Consider the following 22029-nt stretch of genomic DNA (forward strand, 5'->3'; position numbering starts at 1 on the left):
TGCAGATACTTCAGTCTTGATTATGGCACTGACAAATTGGGGTTCCCCCATTTGAAACTTTCACTTCTGTTGTTTAATTGCTTCATCTGACTGGGAGTTAGATCTGATCCATTGGTTGAGGGATTGCTTTCTACTCTTTATTGCATGCTGTTACACTGTTTAGCTTGCAAATGGTCCTTTCTCATCTTAATAGGTCAACACCTCTATTAGCTGTGCCTTGTGCTGTTCCTAGCATGCCTTCCCTCATTTTATATTGAACCAGGGTTGGTTTCTCAGCTTGATGACAATGCAAAGAAGGTGATGTGCCAAGCCATGACGTTACACATTGTGGTTCAGTATAATACTGCTGCTGATGGTCAACAGCATCTCACAGATGCTCAGTTATGAGTTGCTAGATCTGTTCAAAGTTTGTTGCATTTACTTGTGCCTGCAGTAGAATGGCGATATCCTCAATGTGAAGACAGGACTTTGCGGTGGTGATTCCAACCGATACTGTCACCTCTGAAAGATAAATTGGTGTGGCTGAGGTCAAATGGTTTTTCCTCATTGGCTTCATCACCCCATGTTGCAGGCATAGTCTCTTGGCTCTTTTCTTTGTGGGACAATAGTTAATAATCTGGATGCTCCTTGCCCAAATTTGACCTGGCAAGAAACCTCATGGGGTCCTGAATTAGTGGTGAGGATTCCCAAGGCACCTACCTCTCTACTGTATGCCACTGTGCCGCCAGCCCTAGAACATTCTACTGGTCCAGAATGCCTTAAAGGTCACACCCAAAGGTACTGATGGTGGTGTTTGCGACATTGTCAGATGTGATTTTGAATATGACACTCAAACTGTTGTTTGATTAGTCTGTGGGTCAGATCTTCTAATTCTGGGACAAGCTGCGAAATAAGAGTCATAAAGTCATAGAGTTGTACAGCATGAAAACAGACCCTTTGGTCCAACCCGTCCATGCCGACCAGATATCCCAACCCAATTTAGTCCCACCTGCCAGCATCCGGCCCATATCCCTCCAAACCCTTCCTATTGATATACCCATCCAAGTGCCTTTTAATTGTTGCAATTGTACCAGCCTCCACCACTTCCCCTGGCAGCCCATTCCATACACGTACCACCCTCTGCGTGAAAACGTTGCCCCTTAGGTCTCTTTTATATCTTTCTCCTCTCACCCTAAACCTATTCCCTCTAGTTCTGGACTCCCCACTCCAGGGAAGAGACTTTGTCTATTTATCCTATCCATGCCCCTCATAATTTTGTAAACCTCTATGAGGTCACCCCTCAGCCTCCAACACTCCAGGGAAAACAGTCCCAGCCTGTTCAGCCTCTCCCTATAGCTCAAATCCTCCAACCCTGGCAACATCCTTGTAAATCTTTTCTGAACCCTTTCAAGTTTCACAATATCCTTCCGATAGGAATTGCACGCAATATTCCAACAGTGGCCTAACCAATGTCCTGTGCAGCCGCAAGATGGCCTCCCAACTCCTGTACTCAATACTCTGACCAGTAAAAGAAAGCATACTAAACGCCGCCTTCACTATCCTATCTACCTGCGATTCCAGTTTCAAGGAGCTATGAACCTGCACTCCAAGTCTCTTTGTTCAGCAACACTCCCTAGGATCTTACCATTAAGTGTATAAGTCCTGCTAAGATTTACTTTCCCAAAATGCAGCACCTCGCATTTATCTGAATTAAACTCCCTTTGCCACTACACAGCCCATTGGCCCCTCTGATCAAGATTCTGTTGTAATCTGAGGTAACCTTCTTCGCTGTCCACTACACCTCCAATTTTGGTGTTATCTGCAAACTTACTAACTATACCTCTTATGCTCACATCCAAATCATTTTGTATAAATAATGAAAAGATGTGGACTCAGCACCAATCCTGGTGGCACTCCACTGGTCACAGGCCTCAAGTCTGAAAAACAACCGTCCACCATCACCCTCTGTCTTCTACCTTTGATCCAGTTCTGTACCCAAATGGCTAGTTCTCCCTGTATTCCATGAGATCTAACCTTGCTAAACAGTCTCCCATGGGGAACCTTATCAAATGCCTTACTGAAGTCCATATAGATCACATCTACTGCTCTGCCCTCATCAATCCTCTTTGTAACTCCCTGAAAAAACTCAGTCAAGTTTGTGAGACATGATTTTCCACACACAAAGCCAGGATGACTATCCGTAATCAGTCCTTGCCTTTCCAAATACATGTACATCCTGTCCCTTAGGATTCCCTCCAGCAACCTACCCATCACTGACGTCAGGCTCACTGGTCTATAGTTCCCTGGCTTGTTCCTTACCACCCTTCTTAAACAGTGGCACCATGTTAGCCAACCTTCAGTCTTCCAGCACCTCACCTATGAGTATCAATGATACAAATATCTCAGCCAATTGTCCCAGCAATCACTTCCTAGCTTCCCACAGAGTTCTGGGGTGCACCTGATTAGGTCCTGGGGATTTATCCGCCTTTATGCGTTTCAAGACGTCCAGTACTTCCTCCTCTATAATCTGGACATTTTTCAAGATGTCACTATCTAGTTCCCTACATTCTATATCTTCCATGTCTTATTCCACAGTAAATACTGATGCAAAATACTCGGATAGTATCTCCCCCATTTTCTGCAGCTGAACACAGAGGCCGCCTTGCTGATCTTTGAGGTGCCCTATTCTCTCCCTAGTTACCCTTTTGTCCTTAATGTATTGTAAAAACCCCTTGGATTCTCCTTAATTCTGTTTGCCAAAGCTACCTCATGTCTCCTTTTTGCCCTCCTGATTTCCCTCTGAAGTATACTGCTATTGCCTTTATGCTCTTCTAAGGATTTACTCAATCTATCCTGTCTATATCTATCATATGCTTCCTTCTTTTTCTTCACCAAACCCTCAATTTCTTTAGTTATCCAGCATTCCCTACACCTACCAGCCTTTCCTTTCACCCTAACAGGAATGTACTTTCTCTGGATTCTCGTTATCTCATTTATGTTTTAGATTAGATTCCCTACATTATGGAAACAGGCCTTTCGGCCCAACAAGTCCACATCGACCCTCTGAAGAGTAACCCACCCAGACTTATTCCCCAAATTTACCCCTGACTAATGCACCTATCACTATGGGCAATTTAGCAATGCCAGTTCACCTAACCTGCACATCTTTCGTATGTGGTAGGAAACTGGAGCACCCGGAGGAAACCCATGCAGACATGGGGAGAATGTGCAAACTCCACACAGACAGTCACCCGACGCTGAGAATTGAACACGGGTTCATGGCGCTGTGCGGCAGCAATGCTAACCACTGAGCCACCGTGCCACCCCATTCCGAAGGCTTTCCATTTTCTAGCCGTCCCTTTACCTGTGAACATCTGTCCCCCAATCAGCTTTTGAAAGTTCTTGCCTAATACCGTCAAAATTGGCCTTTCTCCAATTTAAAACTTTTACATCTTGGTCTATCCTTTTCCATCACTATTTTTAAATCTAATAGAATTATGGTCGCTGGCCCCAAACTGCTCCCCCACTGACACCTCAGTCACCTGCCCTGCCTTATTTCCCCCAAGAGTAGGTCAAGTTTTGCACCTTCTGTAATAGGTACATCCACATACTGAATCAGAAAATTTTCTTATACGCACTTAGCAAATTCCTCTCCATCTCAACCCGTAACACTATGGCAGTCCCAGTCGATGTTTGGAAAGTTAAAATCCCCTACCATAACAGCCCTATTATTCTTACAGATAACTGAGATCTCCTTACAAGTTTGTTTCTCAATTTCCCTCTGACTATTAGGGGGTCTATAATACAATCCCAATAAGGTGATCATCCCTTTCTTATTTCTCAGTTCCAACCAAATAACTTCCCTGGATGTATTTCCAGGAATATCCTCCCTCAGCACAGCTGTAATGCTATCCCTTATCAAAAATGCCACTTCCCCCTCCTCTCTTGCCTCCCTTTCTGTCCTTCCTGCAGCATTTGTATCCTGGAATATAAAGCTGCCCATCCCTGAGCCATGTTTCTGTAATGGTTATGATATCCCAGTCCCATTTTTCTAACCGTGCCCTGAGTTCATTCCCTGTTAGGCCCTTTGCCTTGAAATAAATGTAGTTTAATTTATTAGTCCTACCTTCTCCCTGCCTGCCTTGACTGTTTGACTCGTGTCTGTTCTCAACTGTACTAGTCTCAGATTGATCTCTTTCCTCACTATTTCCTTGGGTCCCAACCGCCCACCTTACTAGTGTAAATCCTCCCGAGCAGCTCTAGCAAATCTCCCTGCCAGTATATTAGTCCCCTTCCAATTTAGGTGCAATCCATCCTTCTTGTACAGGTCACATCTACCCCAAAAGACATTGCAATGATCCAAAAATATGAATCCTTCTCCCATACACCAGCTCCTCAGCCATGCATTCATCTGTTTTATCCTCCTATTCCTGCCCTCACTAGCTCATAGCACCAGGAGTAATCCAGATGTTGGTAAGAAAGACTTTGTCAGGTTGAAAGAGTTGTGTTTGCCATTCCCAACGCATAGGTTGATGCCAGGTAGCCTGTGGTTTGACACGACTAAGTGGCCCTCTAAACCATTCAGAAGGCAATTCGAAGTGAGCACTTTGTGGGTCTGGAGTCGCATGTAGGTTCGCTGAGAGAAGGATGGCCAATTTCCTTCGCTGAGGACATGAGTGAACAAGATGGATTTTGTGAAATCTGTTGTGTGGAAATCATTTTGGTTAGCTTTTGATTCCAAACGTTGTTATCGATTCACCTTCCATCATCTGCTCCGATGGGATTTGTGCATGCAGTCCAAGATAGTGCACAGTGAAATAGTCCAGCGTTATCCATTGTCTAACTGCCTCCCCAAATATATTCATTTTTTAAAAATTAGCCCAAAACTGTGCTTAATGCTTCAGATCTGATCTCATTGAAGTTCTGTAAACTGCAATAAAACCTGTTTCCTTGAATTTTTTAAAATTCACTTGTGAGATATGCACTTGGCTGGCAGGCCAGCATTTATTGCCCTTCTATAGCTGCCCTTGAATTGAGTGGCTTGCTAGGCTATTTATGCAAGCAGTTGAGAGTCAACCATATTGTTGTGGGTCTGGAGTCAAGTGTAAGGTGAAGATGGCAGATTTCGTTCCCTGAAGGACATTAGTGAGCCAAGTTTTTTTTTGTCTGACAATTCGCAATGCTTTCATGGTCAAAAGTAGGTTATTAACTCCAGGTTTTTAAAAAGAATTCAAATTCCACCATCTGCCATGTTTCTGGGTTAATAGTCTGGTGATATTCCATTCTGTTTGAATATTCAGTCCTGTTTCTAACACATGCCATTTTAAAAGTATGGTGATAATGAGTTATACTTTGTTAGTAATCTCGCTGCAAAACAATTCAGTAATGCATGCAACCTCTTGAATACCTGTTACTAACTGAAATCTCACTCATCAGTTCTCATACTTGTGTTTTATTTCTGCCACAAATTGCATTGAGTAAAATAATTACATAATGAAATAAAATGCTCAAGTGGTTATGGATGAAGACTTATCTCCTGTGAAATGATAGGTGCATCTGCTTTTGCAACATGGATGGCAGATGTGACCATAAGACAGAGAAACAGAGGATGGAATTTAATTCTAGTTACTTGCAAATTGGTATTAACTTTTGTTTTGTCCCCTCTAATCTTGGGTTGCTGGTGCCATTCCACTGACGTGCTTTATTATTGAAAACCAGTGTGAATGTTAATGGCTGCTGTGTTTGATAAGGTCACTTGACATCATGGGACAGGCTTGGTTATTTTTAAGAGGTCCCCTTTTTCTTGACACCTGGCCTTTTGAAATTTGCTGTGCAAAAATGGTGTTTTCATCATTGATTTGAAATTGTCTTGTTAGCAGGTTGATATATACTATTTGGGCTACATTATGGTGGGCAGTTGTCTTTTTCCTTTATCCTCCTCTTAAAGAGTCAGTCATTATGTTTTACATTGCTGCCGAGGAATTGTAGATTTCATTTTATTTGGATTAAATAGAACATTGTCCCTTCTGCTGTTGAATGGACTATGCAGTGTGACTGCAGGGCCATTTCAGGTATAAGGTTAAGAGCTACAAATTGTTTCTTTAATCTTCAAAGCATGTTTTGAATATTGCTTTGTTTTAGAACACTTCAGGACGTGCAGATTTATTTCCAACCACATCAGAATACAGAAGAACCTGTTTTAATGTCATCTGCTGCCTCCCATGAAGATTTCAGTAAGTTTTACATTCAATTCCTTCCTTCACATTTCGTCAGGGTGTCATCTGAAAACTTTGTTTATCCGGTTGTTTTTAGGTTATACAATGCTTTTGTCTTTCCGTCTTTACTGAATGCAATATTCAAGAACTTCTTTGGCATAGCATGTAACATGGAATATCTCACTGTAATCTTCCAAATAAATCTGTTATTTGATATGGTTAAACCAAATCAATGTTAAAATTACTAAAATTTATTTAAAGAAATCTTTAAACATGAAAGTGGACTATAAGTATTATCTAATTGATCATTACTGACTAGAATGAGACATATTTTGTTCTATTTAAAACAGTTGAGTTATTGTCTATGCAGCTTATCCCGTTATCAATTTCATACCTGCCTATTTTACTAATGCATTCTGAGTTGTTTGAAATCTAGCATATTGTTTGATACAAAAAAAAGTCCTCTTTTACTTTGCTTCTGACTCACCTCTTTCATCAAATTTGCAGTGATCTGTTCTAAATGTGCTAACTTTCACATTAACCATGTGTTATGCCCTAAAATATCAATTTGTTTTTATTACCTTTTATTGTTTTGCACAATCTCCAATCTTTTGAATTTGGTTAAGGAAGTGGTCACATATGGAGGCTGTGTATTCTGCAAAAGGCTTGTGTGTAAAACGTCACTGTCACTGCCAATGATAACATATGATTCTTTGGTTGAGGCCGTAAGTTGGGAAGGATCAAGAATTGTGGAACTTTTTGTTCTCAAAATTATTGGAATTACTAATACTGTATGTTTTTAATTTGGCTTTTGAAGCTTTTGCAGATCGCTTAACGGATGTGAGTGTTGAAGGGCCAACATCTGAAAAGGGATCTAGCAGAGATTCTCAGCATGATTTGCGGCGTATAGTGGATCTTCCAGTTCCTACAGACTTTCTTTCTGTCTCCAACGATGTGAAACCAAAGTTAATGACTCCAGATGCTTTCATGACTCCTAGCACTTCACTTCAACAGGTGAATGTCATTTAATATTTTTATCTGAAGCTGGAATCTCAAGTTTTGATTTTATGATGAATTTTTGCTTTTATCAGTGAAGAATATCTACTGAAGAATTTTAAAGATGGAAGCAAGGGCATTGTTGAGGTATCAAATTCATAATTTGCATCTGTCCTTAACAAAGACAAGGATACTTCCCAGGGCGATGACAGAAGAATTAACTCTTTCATTAGAAGGGATCAAAATTTGTGAGGAAGCAGCCTTGGATAGACTGTTGGCAGTTAAAGTTGACAAGGCATGCTGACTGGATGAAGTACATCCAAGAAGTTTGAAGGAAGTGAGGGTTGAAATTGTGGACCTGAGATTTCAGTCTTTCCTGGACTCTGGGGAGGTGCCAGAAGCCTGGAGAATTATCAACATTACAATCTTGTTCAAAAAAGGTTGTAAAGGTAATTCCAGCAATTGCAGTCCAGTTAATTTAGCTTGCGTAATGGGGAAAATTTTGGCAGCAATTATTCACAGCAGAGTCAGTAGTCACATGGAAAAAACATGTCGGCATGGATTTCTAGAGGGGAAATCTTGTTTGACTAACTAGCTGGAGATTTTGAAGAGGTAACAGAAAGCATTGATGAGAGTAACACTTGCGATTATGTGGATTTTCAGAAGGCTTTTGATATAGTGCTCCACAACAAACTTGTGAGGAATGTTCTCGGTCATGGTATAAAAAGGACAGTAGAAATGTGGATGTGAAATTGGCTGAGTGATAAAACACAGAACGATAACCAGTGGATATTTTGCAGTCTTGAGAAAGCTCTCCAGGAATTGGTATTTGGGACCCTTTCTTTTCCTGATATACAATAATAATCAGGATTTTTGTGTGCAGGGGACATTTGCAGAAGACACTAAACTTGGAAGAATTGTGAACTGTGAGGAAGATAGTATGGAACTCAAAGGACATTGACAAATGGGTGGAATGGGTGGACAAGTGGCAGATGAAGTGCAATGCAGAGCAGTGAGAGATGATGCATTTTGGTTGGAAGAACATTGACAGAAAATACAAAATATTGAGTCCAATTCTAAAGGGGGTGCTGGAACAGAGGGATCTGGGTGCATATGTGTGTTGATCATTTAAAGGTGGCAGAACAGGTAGAGGGAATAGTAAATAAAAGCGTGCAGTGTTATTAACTGCTTTATTAATATGGGGATAGAATATAATAGCAAGGAGTTGAAAGTGATCTTAAAATTGTGCAAAATACTTGTTAGACCTCAGCTGGAATATTGTGTAGAAATGTGGATGCCACATCAAAGGGAAGATGTGAATGAATCGCAGTGAGTGCAGAAGTGATTCGAAAATTAAGCTTTGAGGATAAATTGAAGCTAGGACCGTTCTCCCTGGAGAGAAGGAAGCTGAGAGGAGATTGAAGTTCTCAAAATCATGAACGAGCTAGATAGAGTAGATAGATTTCCACTTGTAAAAGAACCAATAAAGAGAGGGCGTATATTTAAAGTGATGTGCAAATGAAGCAAGGGTAATGTGAGAAACAGTGAAGAGCTAGGGTATGGAATGCACTGCCTTGAAAAATGGTGAAGGCAGATTCCATTGGGGCATTCAAGAGGGCATTAGATGATTTGTTTTTGGATTGTAATGCCTTTTAGGTGTAAGGCAGAGGTTGGCAGTTGATAATTGAACCAGTGCAGTTGCAGTGGTCTGAAGAGCCTTGTTCTGCCCTGAAATAATTGAGATTCTGAATGTGGTACTCTTAGCTCCAGCTCTACACTTCCCAGCTTATCACTCTTGGGCAGGGTGAAGCTTTTGAGCCGTTACATTAGAACCTTAATTCAAAAAGAGCTCATTGCAACTTCACCTCAACTCCAGAATTGTGTATGCGCCATTACCCTCAGGTGAATTAGCAGTCTTGCACTGGTAATTTTAAACCGTTACAGTGAGTGACACTCCAATTTAGAAATTATTGACTGTTCTGTGCTGTAGTGCTGCATTCATGAGAATGTTGGTTGGAGTTGCCAAATCCATTTTACTGTGGAGGTTTATGTCACCAGAAAGAGCTAATTTCTGACTGGCTTCCAGAAATGGAAGAATGACATGCTTGCCCAGATTCTGTTGCTGAGTAAGGTACTGTGGGTAAAGTCTTTCAGCGAAAATTCCTTTGTGCTGGAACATTTTGTATTTAAAGTACTTCATCTAAAGTGTGCCACTGCCAGTCAGACCTTCCAGAATGCTTATATTTGTAACCTGTTGTTTTTTGACCATCTACAGCATATTATATGAACATAGAACATAGAACAATACAGCACAGAACAGGCCCTTCGGCCCACGATGTTGTGCCGAACATTTGCCCTAGCTTAAGCACCCATCCATGTAACTATCCAATTGCCGCTTAAAGGTCACCAATGATTCTGACTCTGCCACTCCCACAGGCAGCGCATTCCATGCCCCCACCACTCTCCGGGTAAAGAACCTACCCCTGACATCCCCCCTATACCTTCCACCCTTCACCTTAAATTTATGTCCCCTTGTAACACTCTGTTGTACCCGGGGAAAAAGTTTCTGATTGTCTACTCTATCTATTCCTCTGATCATCTTATAAACATCTATCAAGTCACCCCTTATCCTTCGCCGTTCCAATGAGAAAAGGCCTAGCACTCTCAACCTATCCTCGTACGACCTAATCTCCATTCCAGGCACCATCCTGGTAAATCTTTTCTGCACCCTCTCCAAAGGTTCCACATCTTTCCAAAAGTGAGACAACCAGAACTGCACACAGTACTCCAAATGTGACCTAACCAATGACCTGTACAGCTGCAACATCACTTCACGACTCTTGAATTTAATCCCTCTGCTAATGAACCATAGGCCTTCTTACAAGCTCTGTCCACCTGAGTGGCAACTTTCAAAGATCTATGAACATAGACCCCAAGATCCCTCTGTTCCTCCACCTTACTAAGAACCCTACCATTAACCCTGTATTCCGCGTTCTTATTTGTCCTTCCAAAATGGACAACCTCACACTTGACAGGGTTGAACTCCATCTGCCACTCCTCAGCCCAGCTCTGCATCATATCTAAGTCTCTTTGCAGCCGACAACAGCCCTCCTCACTATCCACAACTCCACCAATCTTCATATCATCTGCAAATTTACTGACCCATCCTTCGACTCCCTCTTCCAAGTCATTAATAAAAATTACAAACAGCAGAGGACCCAGAACTGATCCCTGTGGAACTCCACTTGTAATTGGGCTCCAGGCTGAATATTTACCATCTACCACCATTCTCTGACTTCGACCGATTAGCCAGTTTTCTATCCAACTGGCCAAATTTCCCTCTATCCCATGCCTCCTGACTTTCCACATAAGCCTACCAGGGGGAACCTTATCAAATGCCTTACTAAAATCCATGTACCCTACATCCACTGCACTACCCTCATCCACATGCTTGGTCACCTCCTCAAAGACCTTCAATAAGACTTGTTAGGCAAGACCTACCCTTCACAAATCCGTGCTGGCTGTCCCTAATCAAGCAGTGTCTTTCCAGATACTCATAAATCCTATCCCTCAGTACCCTTTCCATTACTTTGCCTACCACCGAAATAAGACTAACTGGCCTGTAATTCCCAGGGTTATCCCTATTCCCTTTTTTGAACAGGGGCGCAACATTCGCCACTCTCCAGTCCCCTGGTACCACCCCCGTTGACAGTGAAGACGAAAAGATCATTGCCAATGGCTCTGCAATTTCCTCTCTTGCTTCCCACATAATCCTAAGATATATCCCGTCAGGCCGGGGGGACTTGTCTATCCTCAAGTTGTTCAAAATGCCCAACACAGCTTCCTTCCTAACAAGTATCTCTTCTAGCTTACCAGTCATTTTCACACACTCCTCTTCAACAATACAGTCCCTCTCGTTTGTAAATACTGAAGAAAAGTACTCATTCAAGACCTCTCCTATCTCTTCCGACTCAACACACAGTCTCCCACTACTGTCCTTGATCGGACCTACCTTCGTTCTCGTCATTCTCATGTTTCTCACATATGCATAAAATGCCTTGGGGTTATCCTTGATCCTATCCGCCAAAGATTTTTCATGCCCTCTCTTAGCTCTCCTAATCCCTTTCTTCAGCTCCCTTCTGGCTATCCTGTATCCCTCCAACGCTCTGTCTGAACCTTGTTTCCTCAACCTTATGTAAGCCGCCTCCTTCCTCTTTACAAGACTTTCAACCTCCCTCGTCAACCAAGGTTCCCTCACACGACTATCTCTTTCCTGCCTGACAGGTACAATGGCCCAGGTTCTAATGTGCTGAATGTCAAGAAACTACCAAAGCAGCTAAGAAGTCAGTTCACAAAGCGTTTCAATTTACTGTGGTTTAGCTGACTGTACTTGTCCCTCTGTGCTGGTTAAACTTAATATTTTATTGTGGACAGATCTCTGTGTCACCAGGAAGCAGTGTAAGCACTTTGACTGCAGTGACTGGTTTGAGTAACAGCTCTGCTAATGAGACTGGATCATCAAGGTAGGCAATTGATATTACTTACTCAAAAGTATAAGTGCCCATTTCAGAGTATATGGAATTCTGCTTAATTTCACTAGTTTTATTTCTGGATTTTTTTTTCATTTCCATGTTAAATGCTGAGGAAGATTTGAACTGGTCAATCTGTCCTATTTGCCATTTGATTTCCCATGATTGATAATGGTTACATGGTCACCATTGGGCCAGCTTTTTTTCCAGACTTGCATTGAATTCAGTTTTCTCCAATCTACTGTGTGGGATTCGAGCTCCTGTCCCCAGAATATTAAACTGGGGTTCTGTATTACTAGCCCTGAGATATTACCACTATGATACCACCTCTCCATTAATGAGTATAGCTTCCATTCACACAAATGCACATGCTTCTGGCCTGACTGACCAGTCCTAATAACAAATGATGTTCAACTACAGGGTCACATCTAATACTGGACATGGTTGCAAGGTTTGCAAACGGTTGGGTCTAGTTTTGCTGTACCTTGCTTGTTGTGAACAACTATGACGATATACTGTTGATATGAATTGTTAGTGTTTTGGACATATGCCTACATAACTGGCTTGGCATTGGTGCTGAAATTCACATACAAATCATTTACTGGTTAGTCTGATGGAACGTCTTTTTGGCTTGATGGCAAAATCTCCGTCACGGTGGACACCATTTATCTAATTCTTATGCAGGTGTGAGGCTGTGTTGAGTTTCCTTAACACTGTGCTTACAACTACATAGTTCTTTATCCTGGGGAATGAATGAGCTTTGACATGAGCTCATATGAGTTTTCAAAGTAATGAATGGGATTGATGAAGTTGATCCTGAATTTCAGACTGCGTTAAAGTAGAGCCATAATTTTAAGAATTGAGTAAAAGATTTTAAACGATCACTACTGTCGTAGACATTTAATTGTTGTTCAATCAAATAATACTTGTGACATAAGAGACAATTGTAGATGTTTTTGCATAAGTAGAGAATTTCAGGGTTAATGAAACAATACCAGTTTTGGATGATGATTGACAAAATAAGATAGCAATGTTGGTCCAAGTGTTTCTTTGTTTTGATCATAGTTTCTTTTGTTAATGACCAAAGTTTACAGTATAAAGTTGATTCAGTTGGGTGTATAAACAAAAAGTATTGGTAGTATGTTGTCAGTTATGCTATTCAGTGGCACTTAACCTGGCAAAAAAACTGCTCACCGATACTCAATTTTGATTCTAGCATGGCCACTCAGTTTCAGATCTTGTTATAGTGCATATCCAAGCATGGACCAAAGAACTGAATGCCAAAGAAAACACAGAGGCACAGAAACAGGCCAAATCGTCTATGCAGAACAGGTTTCCTCAACTGAACTAGTCCCATTTGCCTGTATTTGGCCTGTATTCCTCTTAAATCTTTCCTACTCATGTACCTGTCCAAATGTCTTTTAACTGTTGTAATTGTACTTGCCTCTACCACTACTTCTGGCATCTCATTACATTTATTCATCACCTCCCATGTGAGAAAGGTGACCCTCAGGTCCCTTTCAAATCTTTCACCTCTCACCTTAAACCTATTTCCTCTAGTTTTGGACTTCCCTCGTATGGCTGGTCACTTTATCAATGCTCCTCATGATTTTATAAACCTCAGCCTCCTGTGCTCCAGGGAAAAGGTGCTAGCCTATCAAGCCTCTCGTTATAACTCAAGCCTTCAAGTCTCAGTAACATCCCTGTAAATCTTTTTTTGCACCCTTTCCAATTTAATAATATCCTTCCTGTAGCAGGGTAGCCTGAATTGTACACAGTATTCCCAATATCTTGTATAACTGTAACATGACGTCCCAAGTCTTGTACTCAGTCCTCTGATGAAGGCAGAGTTCGCTATCTACTTGTGACACCACTTTCAAGGAACTATGTATTTGCACCCCAGGGTTTGACAACACGCCCAGGTCTGTACCATTAACTTTATAAGTCCTGTCCTGTTTGTCTTATCAAAATTCCACACCTCACATTTATTTGAATTAAACTCCCATCTGCCATTCCTCAGCCCAAAGGCCCAATAGTTGAAGATCCTGTTGTACTCCTGGTTAATTTTCTTCTCTGTCCCCTATACAACCAGTTTTGGTGTCACCCCCAAACATACTAACCATTCTCCCAAAATTATCTTCCAAATCTTTTTTATATATATAGTGAACAACAATAGACCCAGCACTGACTGGTCCTTGCAGTACGTCGCTGGTCACAGGTCTCCAGACTGGAAGCTAAGGAACTTGGGGAAGTAAATCCACCACCCTTTGTCTCCTACTGTCGAGCCAATTTTATATCCCGTTGGCTAGCTCTCCCTGGATCCCATGTGATCTAACCAGTCTACCAGGCAGTATCTTGTCAAAGGCCTTGCTTAAGTCCATGTGGACAATGCTTATTTATTGCCCTCATCTATTAATCTTGGTCATCTCTTCAAAAACTCAATCAAATTTGAGAGCATATCCCATGGACAAAGCCATCTCGAATCAATCATTGCCTTTCCAAATGAATGCAGATCCTGTCCCTCAGAATCCCTTCACGTTCATAATTTTGAAAAAGATCATCTCTTGATCTTCTCTGCTGCAATGAGAAGTAGTTCTATGTCTTTTTTTTCTTTCCTTGTATCTAGAATCCTTCATTCTTGGTATCATTCCAATAAATCTTTGTCAGCTGCCCTTGACAAAGTTATGCTGACTGCCATTTGCCTTTTCCTCACACTTGTCCACTTGGATGCCTCTTACTCGGACCAGATCCAGCACAGGGTCCTCCCTAGTAGGACTGGAAATGTACTGCTCCAGAAAGTTCTCTTGCCCACTTTTTTGCAGGAATTTCTCGCCTTCCATGCCCCATATTCTACTTTTCTTTCCTAGCCTCCCCGAGGGTGATTGAAATCGCAACCCTACTTGTCCTGCAGATTTCCATAATCTGCCAACAGATGCTGCCTTCCACATCCTCCCCACTAAATGTGGAGATTTGTAACAAATACCCAATAGGTCACTGCTCCATTTTTGTTTCTCACCTCCAACCATATAGATTCTAATTCAGGAACTGTATCTTGTTTAAGGGCAAAGATGCTATCTCTGATGAAGACTGTTATATCTCTTCCCCTGTTACCCACCCTGTTTCTACCAGATGTCTTTTAACCTGTGATGTTAAGTGTCTATTCCTGTTCTGGCTTGAGCTGTGTTTTGGTCAATGCTGCGATGTCATATGCCCCAGTCCACTTTCTGCTTCTAGTTCTCCAATTTTGTCAACTGTATGCTGTGCATTTAGATTAGATTGCCTACAGTATGGAAACGGGCTCTTTGGCCCAACAAGCCCATACTGACCCTCTGAAGAGTAACCCACCCAGACCCATTCCCCATATTTACCCCAGGCTAATGCACCTAACACTATGGACAATTTAGCATAGGCAGTTTATCATGGCCAATTCACCTGACCTGCACATCTTTGGATTTTGGGAGGAAACCAGAGCACCTGGAGGAAACCCAAGCAGACATGGGGGAGAATGTGCAAACTCCACACAAACAGCCGACTGAGATGGCAATTGACCCCGTGTCCCTGGCGCTGTGAGGCAGCAGTGCTAACCACTGAACCACCATGTCGCCGACATAAGCACAATTTAACTGCCCTTATCTCTTTATTGTGCCAGTGGAAGGCGATTTTTAAAAAAAAAATTATTTGTTCACTGTCAACATTGAAGCCTTCCCTCACCTCCTTTTCCCCATTCACCATCCTCTCTCTTTTGCACTCTGTAGTACTTTGAAAGCTAGCTCATTTGTCCTCTATGCCATGAACGCATGCTACAGGACTCCACCTCCCCCCCCCCAGCACTGGAGTGTCTATCCCTTGAACTATTGAGTCATGAATTGTTACTCCCTTATTAATCTGCCTACCAGCCTCTCTCTCTTCCCAGAGCAGCCTCAGGCACCATGCAGGTGTGGTTTTTCCTCAAATCATCCACCATTGACTTAGTTTCACTAAATAAGCATCTAAAATTTCATACCTGTTAGACAGCTCCAAGGAGACCTGGGTTTCCTGGACTACCGTCATCTTTCCTTTTGGAAAATGGTCACTCGCTCATATGCCATCTTTATGCTCCTTGTCTGCCTATCATATTGTGGAATGACCATTCTTTGATCCAGAAACCTCGCTCCTCCTTGTGTCGTGTGTAGTGAGGAGAGTCGCTGTTCCAGATCAGCTACATGTTGTTCAAGGACTGCTACCTTCTAGCTCTTCATGCAGATGTGACTCGCCTGGATGTTTTTATGTATTCAAAATCACCTATATTTTATATGCCTCACACATCATAAGCTTTCCCAGAGTCCATGCCATTTTTACTGGTCAAGCCGATGCACGCTGCTGAGGTTCTGCTGTTTCTAAGCTGCAAACAATTTACGAACAGCCTCGCTCTCTTTTTGGTTCGAGGAGGAGGAATCGATGGAATGGTACTATTTCAATGGCTGTTTGAAAATCCATCTGTACCATATCAAATCCCAACAAGTTTTTTTTAAAAAGGGATTTTCATTTATGAGATGTGTGTGTCACTTACAGGGCCAGCATTCGTTAGCCCCCCCCTAATTTCCATTAAACTGAATGGCTTCCCAGGCTATTTTGGAGAGTCTGTTCAGAGTCAACCACATTGCTGTGGTTCTGAAGTCACATACAAGTCAGACCTGTAAGACTGATTTCCTTCCCTAAAGAATATTTGTAAACCAGATGGGTTCTACAACTATTAAGGATTATTTTCATAGTCCCAATGCTGAGACCAGTTTTATTTTCCAGATTTATTGATTGAATTTAAATTCCTTTGCTTTTATTATGGATTTATGGTGGATTTTGAATCCGTATTACCAACATATTAGCCTGAGCTTCTGGATTAGTAATCCAGTGAATTTACAGTATGCCACCATCTCCCCAATATGACATCAAGTATATGACATCACTGATTGCAAAAATATGCACATCATGATTCCTAAAATTTGCTGCTTGTTTCGGGTAGTCAAGATGTAATCAGTACTTTTAAATTTCCAGTCTTTGATTATAATATGCAGAGTCAAGGGATTCTGTGCAGACTAGAAAGAAGGGTGCACTGAAATAATTTAAAAGTGTCTGTTCGAGATCTCCTTGAGACATTGGTGAAAAATATTCATTGGGTTGCTTTCTAGAGGGGAATAATATTTTCAGATTGGTTGGGGAAATGAATTTTTACCTTACAAACTTGACTTGTGCAGTTAAATCTCTTTACAAGTGCTGCAGTTCTTTATCTTAGTTTTTAGAGGACAACTTCAATATACTTAAACCATCAAAAATGAATGTTTGCATTTATATTTACTCATAAGTTATATTCACAATTTGTGCTGCATTCAGATCCAAAGTGTTTTCTCAGATTCTTTTGTGTGGCATATTTGCATGACATGATTCCTTTAGGATTGTTATATGATGGTACACACATGCACCCTAATGGTGGTGTTTGATATGCAATGGCTCTTCATGGTTTAGAGGCAGTATTGTTTGGATCCACTGTTCAAAGTTAAATGTTGTACAATCTTTCCATAAGTTGTTAGTGTTTGTATTCTCAATTTGTAAATTGAGAATAAATACGAACTGCAAATAGTTGAAAAATGTCATGCCTTGTTCAGTGAGAGGCCGTGGCCCTGAAAAGCAAATTTTGTATAAACCAGTCTAGACTTCAAGTTCTCGTTCTGTTCTCATGACTTCGTCAATCATGGATACCCATTGCAATTGGTGTTAAAGCTGAAGTTAGGTTCCTTGGCTATTTGCTTGCCAGGAAAAAACAAATGTGCACGTTGAAATTCTGTATTGTTCATGTGCAGTACTTGCAAATTAAAATACGTTACTAATTATCTAAGAAATACAGTGCAACATACAGTATTTTTAAGAAACATTTCACTCATCTGTATTTTTAGATTGATCAGGCTGTATATACTGGCAGAAGTTGATTGCTGCAGAGAGCTGAGTCTCAGTACTACTGCACCAACTCATGCCAACCATGAGATGGAGATGTTTCTTGCCAGTTTAGAACACAAGCCAAGGGAATGGAGCACTTGAAAACTGATCTCAGCCCCTAAAGGCAAGATCAAAGTGTTGGAAGCAAGCCCTGTCTCCTTGACAAAAAAAACCTCTGATCTCAAGTTTTTCTGACATCATATGGCTCTGGCACATGATGACACACGACCATGTTAAAACAGTTGTTACGATGTAATTTGAAGTAACGGGTCATAAAAGTAAATTTATATTCAAAAGAAAATGACGTTAACTGGCAACATAAAGCAATAAATACCTGTGAAAAGTTGAATTTCATCTTCGTGATGATTGTATATGTTTTCAAAAATTTTCCCATTGATATTTTAGCTTTACCTTAAATCCACTCTGAAAAATTAAAAACATGCAGGATGTTTGTGTTTGTTACTTGCTTGTTTACTGTTTGAGAGAATTCTGCAATGCGATTAGCAGCTTAGCTTCCTTGACAGTGTCACTCTGGCTAGATACCAGTGATTTCCCAAACCCAATTGCTAACATACTATGAAATTAACAAATTTTGCAGATTTGTCTTAGATGCCTTTGTGTGTAGTATTCTTCGAGGTCAACAGTGAGCACTATATTTTCTGCACTGGCAGTTAAATTTGGGCATCTGAATTATTTCAGGAGCAGTGGAATTAAGATTTTTTTCATGCTGTTACTTTTCTTAATTTACATTTGTATTTAACAAAGAAATTTATTGTTTCACTAGAAGTTGTAATTCTCAGAAGTTTTCTTTTGGAACCAAGCTTACCAAAAATTGGAAAGCATTGGTGGATGTCTGATGTCGCCAAGATTTTATAATTGTGCATATTTTAAAATTTTTACATTGTAATATAAATGGTTTGAAATATGTTATTATTTCTGGAATTTGCTTTGGCAATTAGACTGTCATACCCCAGAAACTGTATATTAATTTAGCTCTTCATTCATTTTTGTTTTAGACCTGCTGAAGACTTGTGTCTAAGCCCAAAGGTCACATTGGAGAATGTCAATCTCAGTAATAACACAAGTAATACTGTCCAAGCTAGTCCCAGAAACAACTCTGTGCAACTTATTCCAGGGCTCTCTGAGCAGCTATCTACAAAACCTCTCCAGGTATGCTCATTACAGCAAAACTTTGTTTGAAAATTGTTGTCATGTATTGATTTTCATAGAAGTAAAACATTTTGTTGGCTATTGGGGTGGGGAGTGTGAATATTGTACAGCATAGTTTGGAACTCAAACTGCTATACTGATACTAGTGTCAAAAGTAAAAAGGTAAGAAAGTATATACATGGAGAATTTTAGAGCATAAAAATGCCAAGTAAAGTTTTGCATTATCAAAGTAGCTTCCATGGTGATAGCAATATGTTTCTGTCTATGCATAATGCTAATAGAAGCAAATGTTAAGGTGGTTGACTTAATGGACTGAAACTGTTGAGCTAAAAGGGCAGTGTGGACAAAAATGGTCACCATGTAATTTACACCCATCACTATATCTGTAGTCAAAATTCCTCAGGATATTCTGTTTTTCAGTAATTTTCACCAACCTGTTCCTTTTGCTCCATTATTGACAGCTCAGTGATCAGCCATCAAAGCCTAAACACAGGAATTTCCTGTCTAAATGTTAATTTTTCTTACTTTTCCCATTTGCATTCAAATTGTCCTTTAAGTCTTCTGCCTTGACTTTTAGTCACTTCACCTAAAATCTCCTGTTGCATCGCTATAAATGCATGCTGTTCTGCAAATTGTTGATGTTTATATTTTTCTTTGTGGTAATCTCTTAACATTTTGGTACTAGCTTTCTAGATGGTGCTTGTGTGGAACAACTCCTTGTCTACTTCATCCTGTACAAGAAGAAATGATATCTATAACTATACTTTGGTATTTTACTGATAGCACAGATGTCAATCTTTGATGTCATTATTGCATAAAACTGACTAACTTTTCTTGTCCCCAAGTACAGAATTAAATGTGGAAATCTTAATGTTTCTGGCAATTATGCCTTGTTGCTGCATAGGGGATACACTGATGTGTATATATATCATATACAATATTCCCTACGTTCTAGTCTGTGCCAATCCTACAAAGAGCATCCCACCCAGACTCAGCCCCCTACTGTTTTCCCATTACCCTGCATTTGCCATGGCCTGTCCATCTTTTGTAGATTTGGCAGCTGGTGGAATATGGACTGCAACTTTTTATGCACCGTTCTTCATGTAAAAATTGAAAAATCTAAATCTTATTTAGATTGTGTAAGTTAGTTTTTGCACAACCTATCCAATCCTGAACAATTTATTTAGAAGCCGAGTGATTTATTATTTTCACTTTATGATAATTCTGTACAGTTTTTTTGTTTAAGATTTCAATGGCATCATAAATTCCATGTTTATCTCTTAACCTTTTGGAGACTAAAGTAAAGCTTAAAAAGTGGAGCTTAACCGGCATTTATTACTTTCTAGTTTGCTATCTATGAAAATTTGTGAACCTGACTAGATGCTCAGCTTGCATAATGCCTTTACTGTTCCTGGTTGCCAGGAATCTGACATTACAAAGTTAACTTTCTCTACTAGAACACTGATGCCACACAGCCTGCTAAATAATTGTGAGCACCATTCTTTGAAGTCAGCAGCTTATGCTGACCATTCACAACTGATCAAAATCTAGATCATTTTACCTCATGCCTTGAGTTTCCCAGCTCTTCAAATATAGTGAACTACTTAGAAGTATATTGATTTGTACAGGAAAAGTTGGTAGCCAGGCAGGCATTAGTTGAAGAAAACTATTATCTTGGATACTGGAAAGCATTCCTTGATCAATGAACAGTGCCATGTGATTGTTCATTTGAATTGACAGATGATCACTCATTTTAATATAGTATCTGAAGGATGAGGCCTCTTAATAGTGCTACACTCCTTTGTGTACAGCACAGAAATAACAACTTAAGTTACGTGTTTAGGTTTTGTGGTAGGATTTAAATTTGCAGCTTGACTACAAACAGGGTTCCACAGCTGAATTCAGTCTGTTTAAGTAGAGCTGATCTCACTAAACTAAGATTCGATGTTTTCTCGTACTTAATTTGAATATTACTGATATTTTACCCCCTCTGTCAGGTTACTGGTGCTAACTCTTCGCTTCCTTTGGAGCTTCAGTCTGTGGATCCTCTTTGTGTGCCTCAGAGTTCCCCAACGCGGGAACGTTCTCCTGATGTCATCTCCTCAGCCTCCACAGCATTGTCGCAGGACATTCCTGAAATTGCCTCAGAAACCCTCCAGCGTGCATTTTCAAGCTCTGTACTACCCACTGAAGTCCTGGAACCTACCCATCATATGGACAGCATGGCTTCAGCTGCCTCTGCACTGCATCTGTTATCCCCAAGAAGTAGACCTAACTCAGAACATAGTCATCACTCTCTAGATATGCCTCAGGTGGAGGTGGAGCGGCTGAGTACTCCGTCACTCTTAGAAACTGTTTTGTCTCAAGAGAATACAGCAGCAGACGGTGTTGTTAGCCAACCTTGGCCAGCAGCACCTGACATTACCCGTGAAACTCGTAATAGCATCAATGAGAGGTATGATCAAATATTTTTGTTTCACGTGTAAACCAATTAATGTGTTAGCTATTTAAAATAAGTCATCTGATCAAGTTTGCATTGAGATTTGTTCTTCAGCTTCACTTTCTTCTGCTGTTATGCTGTTTTGATGCTTTATGCTGTGTAACGTTTCTTGGATGCAACTTGCAAAGTAATTTTTTTCTTGGGTCTCTGCAACTCCAGTTTTGTAACATCTAATTAACAATGCATAACCAACATTCATTTTTAAAGCATTCAGTGGAAGCAACTGTTGGCTTATAATTTTTTTTAAAGTTTGTTTATTTGCAAACTGGATTGGATTAAGGCATGGTCATCTGAGATAAGGCACATGTAATCCCCTTAATCCCCTTCCCGTAGCACTGTAACGGAAAAATTATTAACAATACTTATCTCCTTTCAGAATTTTTAAAGATGAGCATGAACTTCAGCTATAAATAAAATTTCGCCTGGAAGACTTCATATTTGCTGCTTATGTGGTGAAACGTGAAATTCTTCACTTTGTTCATAAGAATAGAGAGATTGAAACTTCTAAATGCTCATGTCCAGAGAGACTTGGCATGCTTGACAAGGAATGTAAAAAGTTAGCATGCAGATGTAGCAAACAATTAGATTGGCAAATCGCGTGTTTGCCTTTATTGCAGAATGAATTAAGTACAGGAATAAAGAACAGTTGTTACAAGGCTTTCATGAGAACACT

The 22029-nt window shown here is 40.5% G+C and overlaps 1 protein-coding gene across 2 annotated transcripts in view; it reads left to right on the forward strand.

The window, feature by feature from the left end:
* edc4 (enhancer of mRNA decapping 4) overlaps positions 1-22029 on the forward strand; it is a 107929-nt gene that overhangs the window by 41089 nt on the left and 44811 nt on the right. For both annotated transcript variants that reach the window (XM_072547460.1, XM_072547461.1), the window contains exons 14-18: positions 6121-6212; positions 7012-7208; positions 11625-11713; positions 18703-18856; positions 20854-21311. In XM_072547460.1, coding sequence (XP_072403561.1) covers positions 6121-6212; positions 7012-7208; positions 11625-11713; positions 18703-18856; positions 20854-21311 — 990 coding nt within the window. The remainder of the gene's footprint in view (positions 1-6120; positions 6213-7011; positions 7209-11624; positions 11714-18702; positions 18857-20853; positions 21312-22029) is intronic.

Source organism: Chiloscyllium punctatum, chromosome 26, assembly GCF_047496795.1.
Source record: "Chiloscyllium punctatum isolate Juve2018m chromosome 26, sChiPun1.3, whole genome shotgun sequence".
Classification (NCBI taxonomy): Eukaryota; Metazoa; Chordata; class Chondrichthyes; order Orectolobiformes; family Hemiscylliidae; genus Chiloscyllium; species Chiloscyllium punctatum.